The sequence below is a fragment of the Colias philodice genome, chromosome 1, assembly GCF_061535455.1.
Source record: "Colias philodice isolate Cphi_HAF_F1 chromosome 1, ilColPhil1 Martin Lab GWU primary, whole genome shotgun sequence".
Taxonomy (NCBI): domain Eukaryota; kingdom Metazoa; phylum Arthropoda; class Insecta; order Lepidoptera; family Pieridae; genus Colias; species Colias philodice.
The window spans coordinates 11,150,311-11,169,917 of record NC_143086.1 but is presented as its reverse complement, the minus strand read 5'-3'; the positions used below and the strand labels follow the sequence as shown (position 1 = coordinate 11,169,917).

The window sequence follows — 19,607 nt, the reverse complement described above, 5'->3', positions numbered from 1 at the left end:
GTATGGTTAGATATTATAAATTAAAATTATTTTTCAGAAATAAATATTAAATAAAAAAAACGATGTCTTCTGCGCGACTTTTTACTTGAAAAATAATATAAAGTATAGCTAGATAATGAAGCGGCGACAACCCTAATCACACACGATTCTACAAGTGCATTAATAACAGTTTAGACTATATTACAATACGAATAATGAGTATTTCCTGTGATTACACCGCTTGTCGCTTATTTTGGTATTCCATAAATTATTAATTGTAATTTTGGGTATTTCACCATACCGCATCTGTCATTGATGATGTTATATAGTTGATTATAAGTTCTACATCAAATAATATAAAATAGAGTTGAAGGAAAGACGTTATAAGAAATAAGATTATATTTTATTAGTTATGCCTGTACTCGATAATTTTTGCCGGCATATTTCGATAAAGCTCCTAATTCCTCCTCGATTCTGAGGATTTGATTATATTTTCCAATGTGTTCACCTCGCGCCGGAGCTCCACATTTTACCTGGCCTGCTGATAACCCGACAACAAGATCAGCTAAAAATAAATCATCGGTGTCTCCCCATCGATCACACACAACGACACCGAATCCATTTGACTTTAACAACTTAAACGCCTCAATTACCTCTGTTAGTGTACCGGCCTGATTTATTCTCAGTGCAATTGCATTTCCGGCCTTCTTTTCAACGGCCAAGCCGACCCTGCGCAAATTTGTTTGCGTAAGGTCATTACCAAATATCTGCGACTGTGTCCGCCCTGACAATGTCGACCACGCTGCCCAGTCGTCATAATCGAAACCATCTTCTATAGAGCACACGGGAAATTCTTTCATATTATCTAAATATACCTCGGCTAATTTATCCGACGACATATATTCTTGGGGATTCGAATTCGGGTTTTTAAATTCCAAGTCGTAAGCTCCATCTTTGAATAAATCGGAGGCGGAAGCGTTAATAGCAATCTCTGCTTTACCAACAAATCCGCATTGCTTTATGGCATCTGTTAAAAATAATAACGCATCTCTGTGGCTTTCTAGAGGAATTGCAAACCCTCCGGAATTGCTGACATACGTACACTCGACAGCATATTTTGTTTTGATGATATTTTTAACGTAGAGGTATATTTCAGTACCTATGCGCATAGCTTCCGCAAACGAAGATGCACCTGTGGGCATGATAATGTATTCTTGAAATGGAAGCCCATTTGAAGCGAGGATACCTCCAGTCAAAACAACTAAATGTGGCACGGGCAATATGATACTCGTGACGCCAGCCATGTCTGAAATATGTCTGTATAAAGGAACTCCTTTTTTGGCAGCTCCCGCTTTGGCGATAACGAGTGAAACGGCCATAATAGCATTAGACCCGAGTCTAGATTTGTTTTCAGTGCCATCGAGTGCGATCATGAACTGATCTATTTCTTTCTGCATGGTCACTTCCAAATTTTGTTTTATGAGCTCTGGAGCAATAATAGTATTGATGTTCTTCACGGCTGACGATACGCCCATACCGAAGTACTCAGAAGGGTTATTATCCCGCAACTGCACTGCTTCTGCAATTTTTTTCATATCAGTTGAAGGAACACCGATCCGAAACAAACCCAATTCGGTTACCATATCTACTTCGACCGTAGGAATTCCGGTAGCATCGAATATTTGACGTGCGAGTAGGATTTTGATAGGCATTGCAACTAAAAGCCTTAAATCAATGAATTAATTTACTATTTTAATTAAAATATATAAAATAATTGATTGACATAAAAATCACAAGAAATCAATATATGAAAATCGAAAACAAACTACGGATTGTCATCAGTCAGAGTCAATTTATTATTTAACTATTACTTTTTTATTGATAGTTATGTAACCTGAAAAGGTTATATTTTAAGCTACTCTAGAAAACATTATATGCATTTTATTTACATGAACATTTTTAATGCATAATATAAAGTGTCGAAAGGCGCCATGAGCGTCGGCGCACGTGCACGATAATCTATGTGTAAATCCTACATTACATTTCGATAAGGTGTTTTTAGTAATTGAAAAAAAGATTATGCGGTGCGCACTTGGCATGAATCGCGGCCTAGTCACCCCTTTGTGTATTTTTTATGATAGGGAAACAAATGACGCCGCATAATCGAATAGTCCATAAAATAAGAAAATATGAATACAAAACAACAATAGAATGTAGTTATGGCATTATGGATAGATACAGTAACAGTATACAGAGCTATTCCCGTTTATATATATAAATATTAAACGGTCAAATTATAATTAATTAATGAGTATAAAAAATCCTAATGATAATATTAATTGGCGTTTTTATATGTTACTAGCGGTCCACCCCGGCTTCGCCCGTGGTACATATTTACGTTTTCTCTACATAAAAACCATCCTCGTACTTCAAGGAATATAATAAAAAAAGAATTATCGAAATCCGTTCAGCCGTTCTCGAGTTATGCGCTTACCAACACATTTTGCGATTCATTTTTATATATAAGAAGATTTGTATAATTTATCTTAATAACAGCTGTAAGGTGCCTATTATGAATAAAATAAAATAGAAATAAAAATAAAATAAAAGATTGCTCTCGAAAAATTCCGTTAAACGGGGACAAACTAGCGATCTTCAGCTTATTTATAGAACAAAATATAAGCACTATTGTACAAATAGCGAGAATATGTATATAAATAATTGTCTTTTGAAGACATACCCATAATAATACCACAGTATAAATATTATTCCTATCTGCTGATTCATAAGTACCAAGAACACACTATCGAATCAGTAATTTCAAATTTGTAGCGATATGAGTATAGGTAATTATTAAATAATCTATCAATACCCATAGGCATCTTTAAGCTGTGTTAATAGACATATTGTAAAGGGTGTGGAGAGCTTAATAGTAATCCAATATACCCCGCCTCTGCACTTAAAGGGAGAACACAATTTGCTATGGCGTGATTCGCAAGAGTACTTCATCTGACACCCTTGTTTACATTATTTGCGATGCACAATTTGTGTTTTTCATTGTGTCAGCTGCACTGCAAATTAATAAAAATACATCTAAGGATGTTGAAATACTAATGTATTATTTATAGGTACTTATTAATTAGTATTAATAAGCTGCCTGGATTACCTAAGTGACAAATGGTGATGATTGAATTATAAAATTATGTTCTCATGAAAAGTATGTTTTTATAATAATTTATAATAACGGTTAATTGCTGTTAGTTATACCTAAGTACGTACCTACAAGCGTTTTCAGTGTTCAACTGTGAAACTTACACAATTACCTACATTACATAATATATCATTTTCACAAAGTACCAATAGAACATAAAATGTTAGTCAAATTAATATCAATTTCAACAGTTACCTATATTCATACGATACAATAATGAATGATAAATTTGGATCCTATCAAATGAGTAAAATTGTAAAAGTTTTGTGAAAAAAACGCACTTATTATCCTAGTACTATATAGGTAGGTAATCTGAACATGATAGTACGTATATTTCTATATCCATACTAATAGCGCGGACGAAGCCGCGGGTGGAAAGCTATATAGGGTGGTGGCACCAATTATCGGCCATGTCAACTTTTTTTGAACTTTGACTGGATGTAATTTTTACATTAATAGCTTTTTCTTTCTTACAGTGCCTTTTTCGGGTAGATAGATATTGAAACTCCATTACTACATTTGCAAAATTACGAATCCATTGTTACTTTATTAAATATAGAATTTTTATTTCGAATATGACGATTTCCCTCAATATCGGCCACTAACAGCAAGATAACACCCTAATATCTGCCGTCTTTGGCCCTAATATCGGCATACTTTTCCTTAGGTGAACTTAGATGAATAAAACTTAAAACTGGTAAAATTTTCTTATAATCCATTGAGATACAAATCATTTTTTTAACTCGCCTATCATGAATGATCTTTTCGTTACATTGTCTTCAAAATTTAAAGTAATGTACCAAGTTCAGTATTCTTATAAGACAAATAAAGATACGGGGTTAAATGAGACTTGTGTCAATCAACTAGGAAAAGAATTGGTTTGGAAATGTTATAAGAAATCACCCAATCATTAAACCAACATATTCATAGAATACTACTTCACTTCTCATCCACCCACTATTTGATAAACCAAGAAAAGGAGGATGGTGTGGTATTACTTTTGGTGGCCTACGGATGTAGGGAAAACAACCATAAAGATTCTCCTGCTGCAGATATGACTAGCAAAACATTTATTGTTACTTTTTCACTGCCCTTAGCAACTTCATAAATGTTCTTCCATCTCTTAGGCCCCATTACTTTCCTGTCTTCGGAAATATACTAAAGCTCGTCTCATCCCCATTTATATTCTCCGTGGGTCTTGTAATATGTCTTCCGTTTCCGATTGTTTTTATATTATGTTCTTGTAAGTCATTAAACCACTTTCTTCTGAAACTACAGCCCTGGCCAGCTTCTTTCATTTTAAAAACAAGGAATACCACTTTTTCCCTGGTTTTCCATTTTTAAACGGATTGGGTCTTTTATCTTCTTTTATAATATTTTTAACGCTATTTATCACGTTGCCGCGTGATCCAGGAAAACCGTAGATAGGTAAACCGTAGATCCGTATCAACCATAGAACAACTTCTTCTTCTTCATTTCGGTTTAAAAGACGGTATCTCTACCAACTGTGCATTCTGTGTCTATTCTTCCATGAAGTCTATCTTGTAAAGTGGTCCTCAGGATGTCATATTGTCGAGATGCTTCTCTGATGCTCATATTTTGATTTTTGACGGCATTCACTGTCTCTATAATTTTACTATGGTCAACAAAAAGGACAAACAAAAAGGTCAACAAAAAGGAAAACGTTTGCAATAGCCAACGTTTTACTTTTAGTTGATCTTATGCTAGTTTAGATTGTGCTGGCATGATTTGGGCATAGCAATTAACAAAAATTAAAATACATCACCTCCCTGTTTATTGTAAAGTCTGACGGTAGTAGAAAAGGTTTTACTAAGGTGGCCGTTATTACGCATCGATTCGCTTTATATCGGCCGTAGCTAACAAAAATCGTTTTTAGGCGGCCGACTTTAGGATCCAGTGATCAAACGGAGCTGTTGTTTCATTTCTAACCTTATTAATATCACTGCTAACATATAAAATAGCTAAACATGTTATTTGAAGTTTTCGTGCATTACCCCAATATCGACCACCCGGCCGATATTGAGATTTATCAGCAAATACAGATCCCCAATCTCGGCCCCGCAATTATTTCATTAAAAATACAAATAAATGTAAAAACACACTATTTTATCGATAATTTGACTGCTTTCTTTGAGAACACATAAAATTCAATACTATATGTTTGTTTAATTCCATTAAAATACTTATCAACGTAAAGCGTTGACTCAGCGATTTGACTACGCAATGCCGCCAAACTACGCACGTTTTTACCTGCACGTGCTCTATGGCTTACTGAATTTTCAAGAGTTGAGGTACCCACACCGAAATTTGGGAGGTTTTACTTATGTATATAGAGTCACTTTTTGCATAAAAACTTTTATGATTTAAGATCGATATTTATAGTTATATTCCGTTTTCTCGAAAAGGCCGATATTAGGAGCAGGCCGATAATAGGAGACTTCACCCTACCTAGTTGCTTATAATTTGACAAGGTACCTAATTTTTGATGAAAAGACCGCATATGATAGATCATAACATTTTATTAAATTACCTAGAAACTATGTCATCGCTTGCATTAGCACCATGACTTTTTTGGTAATATATATAAATAATAAAACCCAGCATATTCTTTAGTCCATATAGTTTATCAAAACATTCAAATAAATTTAGAAAACCGTCATAAGACACAGAAAATATAAGTATACTAATATAGTAGATATTATATTATAATTATTATCTGTGATAGTAGGTAATTGTCATTCATAGACTATCTAAGTCATAAAACACTAGCCACTTAATATCTACATACTCGATATCAGGAAAAATAATTTTGGGATGACTATTGACTACAACGAACATTTTAAGTTTCAATTTTGAACGTCTCGTTACTTCGTTAGTTTATTAATCAAAATTTTCCTATTTTTTTAAAGCAGATAAATTTATCTCACTGGCCATCTCGTATATATGGGGGAATATAATTTAATTGACGTGTATTCCTGTATCCCATCGATGATCACGCGATGTACCGTGGGAAACCGGCGCGATGTCACCTGGACCATATTCATTCTAGCGCTTATCACACGCAATATTACTCACGTGTTATCAACATAATAAAAACGTGCATATCTCTATATAGGTAGCCATACGTTTGACTCGATCAATTGCTGTATCTTATAGCCAGGATGTACTACACGTAAATCCGATTTTTCTCCGATAACTCAGAGATCAATCTTTTTTAGTAAAAGATTATCCGACCACATTTTATAGGTTTCTCGTTAAAAATTAATAAAATTAATTGTGGATGTTAAAGCGTGAAATGTGGATACTAACGAGATAAATTAGTAGATAATAATGCAACAAGGAACTCTTTTTCTTCTGTCTATAGTTTATTCCCAGATCCATTAATACTGTATTTCTTTTGCATATCGCACTAAAACCTATTCTGTTATTTACGATTACGCATCATTAGAAATAATGCAGGATCTAAATGAGCACATTAGTAACGCGGCAACCGCTATCGATCATCAAAAGGTGCACAAACAAATTGCACAGCGCAGGGGTCGCGCCCCGTATTGTTGACCCAACAATAGGGTTCACACTTTCTTATTTCTAAGTTATGGTAAATAAAAGTTACATTGATAACCCTATCCTCCTAACATCATTGATTTCTCGAAATATATCTCATAGCATCTGATAAGTTATAGTCGACTATACCTAGGTACCTATATTACCTATATTATTGTGATGGGTTTGTATTATGTGTCTTTGAAAATAATAATAAGTGGGTATGGTTAAACAACACGTACTTACAAATAAATAATCTCATAAAATTAATTATTCATTATGGTAGGTAGCTATTGTCTGTATTGTCACCGATCCGAAAATTGTACAAAGTTTGAATAGACTGTAAATATTACTGTGTAAAGTGGGTCAAACTCGAACCTAAAGGAGTCGGTAACTTAAAAAAAAATACAGGCTGAATTGAGAAGATCCTCCTTTTTTTTTGAAGTCGGTTAAAAAATACAGGTGAAGCTAATTAAAGGCGTGTTTAATAAAAAGAAAGCTACCGAATATTCAACGGTAGAATTATTTCCATTTTAACATATAATATTTTATAAGTCTACAGTATATATAAAGAAAAATAAGTAATCAGATTTGTGTACATCATTTTATTTTAATTATAACTATGTAAGTAAGTAAGTACTTAGATTTGTAAAATATTGCAAAAAAGTTAGTGTATTGCAAAAACTATTCATATTCAACTCATGTTTAATTTTAAACAATACCTACCATACTCATTACTACAGCTACAGCTAGAATCATTACATTACCTATTAGGCTACTAACAAAAAATCGTTCGTGTGGCTACTGGGTGGATCTCTAATTATTTATTATATTTAGACTAGCGGTCCGCCCCGGCTTCGCCCGTGGTACCTACATATTTAAACTATCCTATCTCTCAAGTTGGATCGAACTGCACATGGTGTGCGAATTTTATTATAATCGGTTAAGTGGTTTAGAGTCCATTGAAGACAAACATTGTGACACGAGATTTATATAGGTAATATAATAAGATACGATAAGATAAGATAAGATTAAGATTAAGGTAAGATAAGATATATTCTGAAACCTTAGATCAAAGGCTGAAACTATACAAAGTTGTAAAACGGCGTTTAAATCTGAAGATGATCAGCCTATTTTGAATTAATGTAACATTTTTACCATATTGATTGTGTACCTGTAGAGTGGTCACATCACATCCAAGATCACTTGGTTTCACGTCTTATACCTAGATACTAATCGAATCGCCAACTGTGTTAAAACTCAAGAACGGCTCGACCAATTCGGGTATTTTAACACGCTTATATATATATTAACTTCACCTGTACGTTTGTAGGTATGCAATCGACTTGTCTACATTCGATTTTGACCCACTTTAACGGATAGATTTAATTCAAACTTTCTACTTATCAAGGATCGATGACAATACAATAATTTAAATGAACTTAAGCTTGTTTTTATCTTTTTTTTTAAGTACTTACATATAATTATTATTATTTAAACGTTTTTAGTTTTTTACTAAGGCATAAGAAAGGTTATTATGGATAGAAGACATGAAATAGGGGCAAAAGGGCAGAACAACGTCTGCCGGGGCAGCTAGTTATAAAATAAAAATAAGCATAATTATAATGACAATAACGTTTTAAGAGTGTAAAGCTGGGTATCGACTTCGCGCTCCTGGCGCGCGCGCCATGATTGACCGCGCCGAGAGTGCGTTCCGCGGAGCGCGTTCCAAATAATTGAAGTATATCAACTAAGCGCACCTGGCGCGCGTGGCAACTGTTCCAGTGTTTGACCGTTCATCATGGAAGCTAGTCGTGTACGAGCAGCAGCAGCATTTTTTTCTTTAACTCCGGCACAGGGACTACCATTTCACTACTGATTTCTCTCCAAGCATCTTCTCTAAGCGATTTATTATGATACGAAGAAATTTTACTGTTCTACAAAACTTCTTTCGTACCATATAGCTGAATAAACGGCAAAAAATTAAATAAATAAAAAATCTAAATTACGGCAACTTTGGTTATCCATAATTATTACTTGGAGCGCAACAAACACAAAAAATACGACAAACCCGTCTCCATTGGCGCGCGCGCCACGTTTGATGCGCGGTAAAAAACCGACACCCGACGGAACGGACCGCTCCGTGTTCGACCGCTCCAACGAACATTTTGGCGCGCGTTCCAAACTGGTATCCATTTCACGCGGCTGGAGCGCGCGCCAATGTTCGTTCTCTTGGAGCGCGAAGTCGATACTCACCTTAAGCAACGCAACCAGCAAAGGAGCGGGCAGTGCACTGGATGTTTAGGTGATCACCGTCGCCCGTAAGTAATTGCAACGTCAGGGAACATTACGATTGTTTTGTTGGACTTTGAGAGATGCGTAGGCTCATTTTTGAAAGTATTCATATCGTACAGATGGAAATACCGAAGGCGGCAAGCTGTTCCACAATTTCTGTTGTTCTGTGCAGAAAATGCTGAGAAAAACGCATCCAGGTAGTGCGGATGAATTGAGGTTATGAGGACGAGCACTGCGATTGTAGAATTTACCTAATTAAAAATTACCTAACTAAAGAAAGTACTAGGTACTAACCTCTCACGATGACTTTCTTTTGTTCTTCCTTATTGTGAGTATTGCTTACGCCCGACAGCATTGTGTCTGATGAATTTCTGTCCGTCCGAACCTGTTGATAAAATTGAACAAATTGTTTATTAAATAAAACAAGGAATAGATGTATAAAATAATATACCTTAACATTTAGGCTGATGTTTTACTCCAGGTTAATTAATCTATGTAATTAATATATTGTAGCCTGTAGGGAGATATTTATTCTGATTTTATTTTGTTCTTGAAACTATATTTGTCAATATTTTCTTTTATTACCTACTTTCTTTGAATCCATTTACAACTAAATAAAAACAATCAGGACAAAACAACTTTTACAATGTTGTGATACACACCAGTTCTCCAAGAAAGCTGATGTATCCAATGGCCAGTTTGAGCGTGTCCACTTTGGACAGACGTTTCTCATACGGCAGGGTGGGTATATGAGCTCTGAGGCCTTCGAACGCATCGTTGATGGACTGCATCCGCCGTCGCTCCCGGAGATTCGCGGCTTGCCGCTGTTGTATCTGCTGTTGGGGACATCGGCTCCGACGCTTGTGCAGACGACGGCACTCAGAACTATGACCAACAGATATATGAGGTTTTGGGAGCCGTAGAAATTAATCAATTGTGATGAGACAAACTGCAGACTGCAGTGAAGCTGAAATTATTAAGTAACATGCAAATAAATAGGTACAAGCACAAGATACGTTAGAAAAGGTATGTATAAAATATAAATCAAAGAATTTGCTGTGGCAGAGAGAACTTTTGGACAATTGAAGATATTAATAAAGGTTCATGAGATAAGTATGCAATGCACTTAAAAATTAATTGAAAATCCTTTTTTGATTACATGTTAAATCCAATGACAAAGTAATAAAATTATACATACCATTTCGCTTTCCAAAATATTTTATCTAAGTTATCCTTGTTGCTGGCAAAAAATAAAACATTAGCTAAATAGCAATAACGATAAATTATAAATTCGCAGCTTATTTGTAGTTAACTCTTGTATGAATCTTACCGTTTTCTTGGTGTTGAGTGATTTTCTTGATCACTAGCGTATAAACTGCCGTCGGACATGGACGAATCATCATATAAGAACATATCCGAATTGTTTCCAGACACAGGTGACCTATCAATATTGAGCGGCATCGCGGAACCATCAAGTGAGCACACGTTTGGATTCACATTATCCATATTGCAAGAAATATTTTAACTACAAAAACAACTTCATTATACCGACGTCATATTAAATACAACTACAACAACATTTAACGTGATAATGGCTCGAGTCTCTAAACTGTATTGAGGTTCAGAGGGTTGATTTAGAGGGCTGAAGACAGAGCGCTATCAAGCCCCGCCCACGCTTTACCACTCCGCCCACGCGTCTACATAGAATTAACGAAAACCCTCTTTTTAATTCTGCCTCAATCTGCAGCTCAGTTTTTAATGGAAAAGGGATTAATGAATGATTTTAGTTAATCTATTGGCATTTAAATTTTAATATATTCATTGTTAATTGAAATAAGTATGCTTAGAGCTTTTGCCTACATAAGAACCAACAATTTTTACATTTTGTGGATTATATCATATGAAGGTTATATTGCGATGAATAAAAAATATATTAAGTATTTGATATTGCGAAGCAATAAAATTGGAAATAAAGTTTTGCACGCGCTCCGATTACTTGCGCGATAGAAAATATTGAAAGCAAAAATGTTTTTACTGTTTGCATTATTAAATATATTTGGAGCTTTTGTGTAAGTATACCCCTAATTTTTAAATTTTATTGGAGTTGCGTAACGAATGGTTTTGAATTGAACCTGTCCGCGAATTTGTTCCGAGGATCTGAATATCTCATTTTCGAACTTTGACAATATTTACCTACGAAAATTTAAAATTGGAAATTGGAAATTCCAGTGTGATTTTATAAACATCGATCTATAACAAACCTTAAAATAATGCGGTGTTATATGCTTACGTTTTTTTTATTATCTAGGTACCTACTATCTACCTACCTTAAATTATTATCTATTGCCCTTACACTTTCCAGGATAATTGTCAGTGAAAAAGAAAAGATGCCTCGATATGTTGTTGAAGAAGGTGTTAAACCGTAAGTACATTGTTAACAAAAAATCACAAAAAAAATGTTACTTAAAATTATCTTATTCATCTTATATGAGTATAGAGGTACCTAGTAATTATAAGACTGTAATAGTGTATTGAAAAATATGTTCTATGAACTATATTTAAGGCATTTCACTCGGAAATATGTAGGTAGTTGATATGCACTTAAGGTATCATATACCTAAGTAACGATTCATATACATAATATTATAATAACTACTGTAAGCCTTCTGGTATAAAGACATACCTAATGATTGTATATTGGATTGACTTGTATTTGTGTTTGGTTCATAAGTATACTTAGTTACAATAACGAACATAATGGTTTTTATTTTATTCCAGACCAATTTTCGGTTCATACAGTTACAACCCTCTTACACAAACATTCGATGTACAGGATGAAACATCAAGCAAAGGCAGTGTAATTCAAATTCAAATATATAATAAAACAAATACGGAAAATGAACATGGGAAAACGGAAGACTTATCACGAGTTTTTAGAAAGAATGTCGTATCGAATAGGCCAAGATCTTTGAAAACGTTAAACTGGTGGCCTCTCTTTGGGAAAAACAAAACGAACATTTTTTTTAAGACAATGACAACGAAGAAGCAGAAGACAAAGTTAAATGAAATATAAAAAGGAAGCTGTATAATAGGTATAAGAGAGGATTGACGAAATACAACCATGTGGGAAATTTTGTTTGTACAAGCTAAGGTACAAGCCTACACAAACAGAAATAATAATGGAAAACAAACAAAATAAATTTCCTTTTATGCCAACAATATAGTTTATACCTAGTTCAGTTACGATTTCGCAACGACTACATTTTTTTGTAAAAATAAATTTAAGTAGGTACATATATATAAATAGTTAGGTAGTATATTCATTGCAAATATAAGCAAATTAACCTAAAACACTTTCCTACCTACTTTCGCAAAAAAAAAATTGTCCCACACGAGCAACTACGCAAAGCTATAGTTCTAATTTTCCTGCTTTCATGCTCTAATGTGCGGTTTTTTTTAATAGATAGAGTGATTCAAGAGGAAGGTTTTAGTATATAATTTATTAAGGTTTTAGACAAAGCGGGCGAAGCCGTGGGCGGAAAGCTAGTATAATATATATTGTACTTGCATGTATTGTCATCGGTCCTTGATAAGGGTACAAAGTTTGAATTAAATGACATATTTAATTCAAACTTTGTATCAAATCGATTTAATAAATATAAAATTAAAATCGACACTTAACGTACGTACAGGTTATAACCACAGTATTACAATATTTCCTACAGTACGGCGACGAATGTACTTGCACAGAGAAACGAAGGGGAACTGGCGGCGGGACGGGCGACGCGGGCCACTGTACTGAAAACACGCTTAGTTTGCAGTATACTAAGCGCGAAAGAACGACGTAGTCGTATTTTACTATACTAATATTATAAAGACGAAAGATTTGTATGTATGTATGTATGGTTTTCACGCATAAACTACTGAACCGATTACAATGAAATTTAACACACATATAGAGGGTAACTTGGATTAACACATAGGATAGGTTTTATCCCGGAAATCCCACGGGAATGGGAACTATGCGGGTTTTCCTTTGAAAACGCGGACGAAGCCGCAGGCGGAAATCTAGTTGTTGTATAATAATTTTATTATACATACTTACATATTCTATAATGGCGCGCACAAACTGTTCTGTGTATGGATGTAAATCTACATTGAAATCCCAGAAGTTATTAAGATATTTTAGATAGATTGTATTTTTATCTGTAGAATTTTAATCAAAACTGTGTATATGTTGTTCTCATTCTAGTCTTGTCAGATTGTTCATCCCAATGCGAATGCATTATTTAAATTTAATGTTATAAGAACATCCAAAAATAAAGTGTCTACGTAAATATTTAGCAGTGCAATATATGAAATTATATATATTTATGAACAAATAATTACATTATATTTAATATTCGCAATTATTTTGAATGTACATATGAATAAATGAGTACATCATAATATTAATAATCACAATTGTTTTATTTCCCATTTGTTACAACCCTAGCATATTTTCGTGTGGCAGCGTAACCTACACTGGAGGCGGCATCCCACGACAACAAAGGCGTTGCCTTACTGTAGGAAATAATATTTTAATTAACTGTGTTATAACAACCGTGTTGAAAATAGCAACAATACAAACATGTATTAAATTACTAAAACATTATAATATGTACGACTATCACTTCCTCTATGGGGACGGTTTTGTTTGTATAGCAAAAGACTTTTAAATTTAAAGATCGTTTCGTTAAAGTTAGGGTACCTAGGTATATACTATATAGTAGATATACATACTGACTACTGACGTACATACATCTAGTAGATAACTACCTAATTATTGAACAGATAGTATTTGCTATTTATATTATTTTATTTTATTTATAACGCACGTGAAAGTAGCAGTATCGAACTATTTTCACGTGTCACGGTAATTGCATTCATCTTCAGCATATACAAATTACATGAAAGCGGCCTAACCTATCCTACGTATTTAATAGTAACTAGGTATGTAATAAAAAGTAATGAATTACAGTAAATATTCAAAACTAGCGGTCCGCCCCGGCTTCGCCCGTGGTACATATTTACGTTTTCTCTACATAAAAACCATCCTCGTACTTCAAGGAATATAATAAAAAAAGAATTATCGAAATCGGTTCAGCCGTTCTCGAGTTATGCGCTTACCAACACATTTTGCGATTCATTTTTATATATAAGAAAATAATGCTATTGAAGTAGGTACTATATATTGTTCTCTTTTAATATATTAAAGCTGAAGAGAATGTTTGTTTGCTTGGGTTTAACACGCTATTCTCAGGAACTATGAAGCCGATTTGAAAAATTCTTCCAGTTTATTTGGAAGATCATCATCGAAGAAGGCATCGTCATCATATATTATAACAGAAGCGGAGCAATGCGGGCAAAATCGCGGGGCACAGTTAGTTATTTATATGTATATGCAAATAAGTCCCATCACCGGATAAATACTCACCGTGATCGCTTCGTAAATTTAATTTTTGAATGAATCACATCAATATAATCACATTCATTAAAATAGCCATATATCACAAATTAAGAAGCTTAAAACCACTTCATATGTATCGAACTTGTCAACGTTGTATGCAATAATGAGTATCCAAGACTACGGCAGTAATTTACGTACGGCTATTACAGTATAAATGTATCGTAGGCATATCTATAATAATTGGCCATTCGCTTTCCCATTAATATATTATCATTGGCCCCAGAAACAATCAATGCAAAGTAGAACGAAGTAGGTATTTACATATAAGAAAATGGGGATCCCCTCGTGCCTCGCCTGACTAAATTTAAAAGAATAATAAGGGTTTTTAAGTACATAAATATGCTCCAGTTCACTGAAATAATATTAACTATCAAATCTTATGCATACTAATTACTATAATATATATGCTATCGATTATGCGATATTTATTTATACAACTAGCGGTCCGCCCCGGCTTCGCCCGTGGTACATGTTTACGTTTTCTCTACATAAGAACCATCCTCGTACTTCAAGGAATATAATAAAAAAAGAATTATCGAAATCGGTTCAGCCGTTCTCGAGTTATGCGCTTACCAACACATTTTGCGATTTATCTATACTAATATTATAAAGAGGAAAAGTTTGTAAGTATGTATGTATGTATGTATGTATGGTTTTCACGCAAAAACTACTGGACCGATTTCAAAAATTCTTTCACCATTAGAAAGCTGCATCTTTACTGAGCAACATAGGCTATATTGCATTTTCAAAAAAATTAGAGATCCTTACCAAAAATGCAATAATGTAACCCAAGGTGTAAAAAAATCCTCAATAAAAAATCTGTCATCGCGTGCGCTGCGGAATCTATTGAAGATAGAACAAAAAAATGTTCTACGGTATTATAGAATGGATCAATATCTACAAGAAAGTCCGCGATACCATATGTCCATCTTCAGTAGTTATGTTACTACAACAACTTTTTTACGTTTTCAAAGTAAATAGAAGTGCCGACAGTAATCAAACCATGTTATCGATACACATATATTAATCCTTATCCCATTAAATGATGTTTTATTATAGACTGTTTCAATACCAGCAAAATACTTTTTAAATGAAAAGAATTGGATATTCCATTCAAAAGATATAACGAATTTTTAAAAGTGTCAATCTACAGAATAATCTTAGGTATACTCCTAATCTAGTAGGTATACTGTTCGAGCAAGCCGTAGTGCGGGGGTCATGGAGGAATTCTACCAATATGCGTCTTGACGGAACACAGTGGGGTTTTGGTCGGTAGGAATCCGACATAACCCACGGCCCCTCCCCCGGAGGCCGTGGGTATCTATGAAAGATTTCCCCACTAAAACAAAAAAAAAAGGCCGTAGTGCGGGACTGGGTAAAGGTGATTATCATGTGATTAAAAATTAAACCTATAGTCCGACCTATAGTAGACTTTTCACTGTAACGATATCGCTATCTATGCGGATGAAACCGCAGGGCATTGCTAGTTTTTATATATAAGAAGATATGCGCCCTTCACCTTACGTAATAATAAATGACGTCATGAATTGTGTTGCAAATTTTAGCCTTCAGATTATTATGTAGTAGTTCAATAGTTACTTACTTTATCTTGCATTTTTAATATATTATGCTAAAATATCTGGCATTCATATTCAAAGTATGTACAACACACAAATTTCCATTCAAGTGTCACGTAAGATATTATCATAAAAAATATAATAGTCATAATTTATTCATCCACAAAATTCATTATTTAAAAAATTAATTCATAATAATACCTATCATGTAAAATTAGTTCCAATTCTCCAAGGTTAGAGGTCAAATACTTATTGTTCTAAGGTTTAAATAAATAAACTATACATTAACTTGTGATGTGTTTATTATTTACGCTTATGTTACTGGTTCATTCTGGAAAAACTTAAATATAAAATTGGTAACTCCAAAGAACACAGACATAATTGCAATCAATATAATTGCTCTAAAGTACCTGCAACAAAAAAAATTAAATAGGATCATATAATAAAATATTAATAAATATTTCAGGAAATTTTTCCCACACGGCATGATCTGATCCCATACTTCTTGCTGCTTCTGCTTTCGCTTGTGTTATGAAAACCAGATGGCTGATAAATATACATATATAATTTTAAATAAATACTTATATAGATAATTAACACCCAGACACAGAGCAAACACCTATGTTCATCACATAAATATTTGCCCCAGGTGGGAATCGAACTACCAACCGGTCAATATATGAAATAGGATCAATATTATTTTATATTTGAGTTGTTAATTTTACTATCTAATTTTCAAACTCTAATTCCAACCTAAGTACAATTGTACAATTAATACATTTAAACTGGCAATAAAATATATCTGATATTCATTAAAAACTGTTAAGTACCTAAGCTCTTATATTAAAACCAGCCAGTTGCACAGCTTGTGTACATGTTTTGTTAATATTATCTGTCAGTTAAAATGGCAGATAATTTTTAAAATATATAAAAAGTGTCAAGCCAATCAGGGACATTATCAGCAGTGAAACCAAGGGGGCGTTCAAGTATTACGTAACGCAATTTGGGGCGAGGTCTCGAAAAACGTTACGATGCGTTACTGTAGTACAGAAAAGTACGTTACAAGGGGGGGAGGGATTACTTGAACGCTACCCAACCTGAAATATTGATTAATCAAAATGACATACCATGTAAACTTGGAATGTTTCAAAAGTCTTATAATGCTCTCAGTCTGTTGCCTTGTGGTCAATATATCACCAGAGTTGTCTATAACGAAATGCGATTTAGCAACCTTCCTCTCTAGTGGCATTTGACAGCTGATCCTCTTCTTAGCCACATTCTCGGCGAAGTCATTTCTCTTACACAATCTTTCCAGCTGTTGATGATCCTCACTGAGAAAAGTTTAAGTCAATCAATATTTAAAAATACTTGACACCTATTGAAAAAGTAAAATGAAAAAAAAAGGAAGGTGGAATTCCACCATGGAAATAAATACAAATCTAGTTTTTCGAAAGGATGCGGGTTCGAGTCCCGCCTCGTGATCGAATTTTTTCTATTCTTTATACATTTATATTTATAAAGCATTTGAATGCCATAAAACCAAAAATGTCAAATTCAACAAAAAAGGTTGTGTTCCATCGTTACAATATTGTATAATGTATTCACTGAAAAGTGCTTCATATTGGTTGAGATGGTTGTTAATCATTACAATAGATGGCGGGCGGTGTGTCCCTTAGACACATAAAACTGAAAGAATAGAATAAATTTCATCACTCTGGCGGGTCACGAGTGGCCGAGTTGATCAGGCGTTTGCCCCGGAATGGCGCCAAAGGATGCGGGTTCGAGTCCCGCCTCGCGATCGAATTTTTTCTATTCTTTATAAATTTATAAATACAAATATTATTATAACTAAAGAGTATGGAGTTTCCTTGTAGAGAAAGTGAGTATAAAGTGTTATGAAAATAACTCAATAGTTTATTCCGATAGACTTTACCAATTTATACAGAAACTCATCATCAAACAATAGATATTAAATACAAAAAAAAAATTACTCAGCTTGACATATTTACTTGAAAAGAAATAAAATTTATTAGCAAGGTGATCTTACCATACAACTGTGATGATTTTGTGCATAAAAGTAAGCATTTTCCCCGTTTCAAAGAGCAGTGGAACCTCCATGACTATATAACTGTGGCCAGTGAAAAAGTAATTAAATGCCATTCTCATCATAGAACTTTGTATTCTTGGATGTGTTATACTATTGAGCTTCATCCGTTTATCGCGATCATTAAAAACAATTTCACCCAGCTTCAGTCTGTTCACTTTACCATCTGGATTGAGGACTTCATCTCCAAAATACTGCTTCACTTCTTTCCATGCTTTTGTTCCTGGCTCCAGCACTATGAAATAATCAAACAGCGTGTTGACAATTATCAAGAAAAGAAGCACAGAAGTAATATTTTTTTAAGATTTTGTAGAAATAGGACAAGGCTTTTTTATAAATAATTTCCCAATTCTATAGGTAAAAAGATTTATCCATATTGATAACATGCTTTAACTATTCTTTCTATGGTGGATTTTAAACTATTGTTCTATGGTGGATTCATATTTAATATTCACATATTCATTTTTATTCTACAAGAAAAAAAAATGGTAATGTTTATATAATAATATTGGCGTACCTATTCAAGTATTTATAATATTAAATTAGGTAGGTATATTGTACAAAAATAGCGTACAAACCTTTTCTAGCTATTTCATCTGCATCGATTACTGCTATACCATTTTCACGGAATATAGATAACACTGTACTTTTCCCAGTTGCTAAACCTCCTGTGAGCCCCACGATGAACATTTTCGTTGCAAATTATTGTTTCAATATGTTTCACAGTTTATTAAAATTCAAAATAAATTTTAACTACTAAAACATTAACAACTTATTAATCGATATTCGTTACGAATAATAAATTCATTTTTATTGGATTAATTTAAATTCACCTTGAGCCTTTGCGAATAGACTTCTTCAAGTACATGTTGAAAAATATTAATAGGCACTTTGAATATATAATTAATTATTGTAATGTTACAAAAACTAATATCAATAAAGACAACAATCGTCAATAGGTAGGTAGGTAACTCAAGGTAAAGTAACAGACGTCATGTGTCAGCTGTCTAAACTAAAAAATTAAAATTTACGTAGACCGTATACCTAGTTTAGTTTAATTTATATTTATTATTCTTCTCAAACTCAACTAAATGAAATAAATAAATAAACTAAAAATATACATATAATTTACGAAATTTAATTTTATAAAATAACTATTGTTGTGTGTGTGTTTATAATAATAAATCATATCGTAGTTGAAGAAGCTATAATAGAAAATATACGTACGATACGTACATATTTCAGGAAACAATAAAGTTAACTCTGTAATATTTGGGGCACAAGTCCATTTTTTAAGGATAATTTGCAATTAATTTTCGCAATAATTGAAACTGAAATTGACAAAACAAAGAGGTCTAGTTACCTATA

The 19,607-nt window shown here is 33.6% G+C and overlaps 2 protein-coding genes and 1 long non-coding RNA gene across 5 annotated transcripts in view; all 3 read right to left on the bottom strand.

The window, feature by feature from the left end:
- The window catches only part of LOC149491334 (uncharacterized), a 423,150-nt gene that overhangs the window by 159,946 nt on the left and 243,597 nt on the right, over positions 1-19,607 (bottom strand). Inside the window, exon 2 of the long non-coding RNA XR_016316007.1 lies at positions 15,219-15,727. This is a non-coding gene — a long non-coding RNA (uncharacterized LOC149491334). The remainder of the gene's footprint in view (positions 1-15,218; positions 15,728-19,607) is intronic.
- Positions 390-10,876, bottom strand: LOC149491344 (enolase-like). Its single transcript, XM_089697675.1, has 4 exons — positions 10,380-10,876; positions 9,712-9,934; positions 9,344-9,434; positions 390-1,696 (listed from the first exon to the last, which is right to left on the bottom strand). The coding sequence occupies exons 1-4, from the start codon at positions 10,553-10,555 to the stop codon at positions 390-392; spliced, it is 1,797 nt and encodes a 598-aa protein (XP_089553801.1). The 5' UTR covers positions 10,556-10,876.
- Positions 16,420-19,222, bottom strand: Dpck (Dephospho-CoA kinase). 3 transcript variants are annotated; one of them, XM_089699444.1, is made up of 5 exons: positions 19,073-19,222; positions 18,818-18,995; positions 18,183-18,474; positions 17,263-17,466; positions 16,420-16,545 (listed from the first exon to the last, which is right to left on the bottom strand). In XM_089699444.1, the coding sequence occupies exons 2-5, from the start codon at positions 18,927-18,929 to the stop codon at positions 16,449-16,451; spliced, it is 705 nt and encodes a 234-aa protein (XP_089555570.1). In that variant the 5' UTR covers positions 18,930-18,995; positions 19,073-19,222; the 3' UTR covers positions 16,420-16,448. The 3 variants fall into 3 exon arrangements, with proteins under 3 accessions (XP_089555570.1, XP_089555577.1, XP_089555561.1); XM_089699451.1 differs by having other exon boundaries at positions 18,818-18,992; positions 19,073-19,218; XM_089699435.1 differs by having other exon boundaries at positions 18,818-19,217.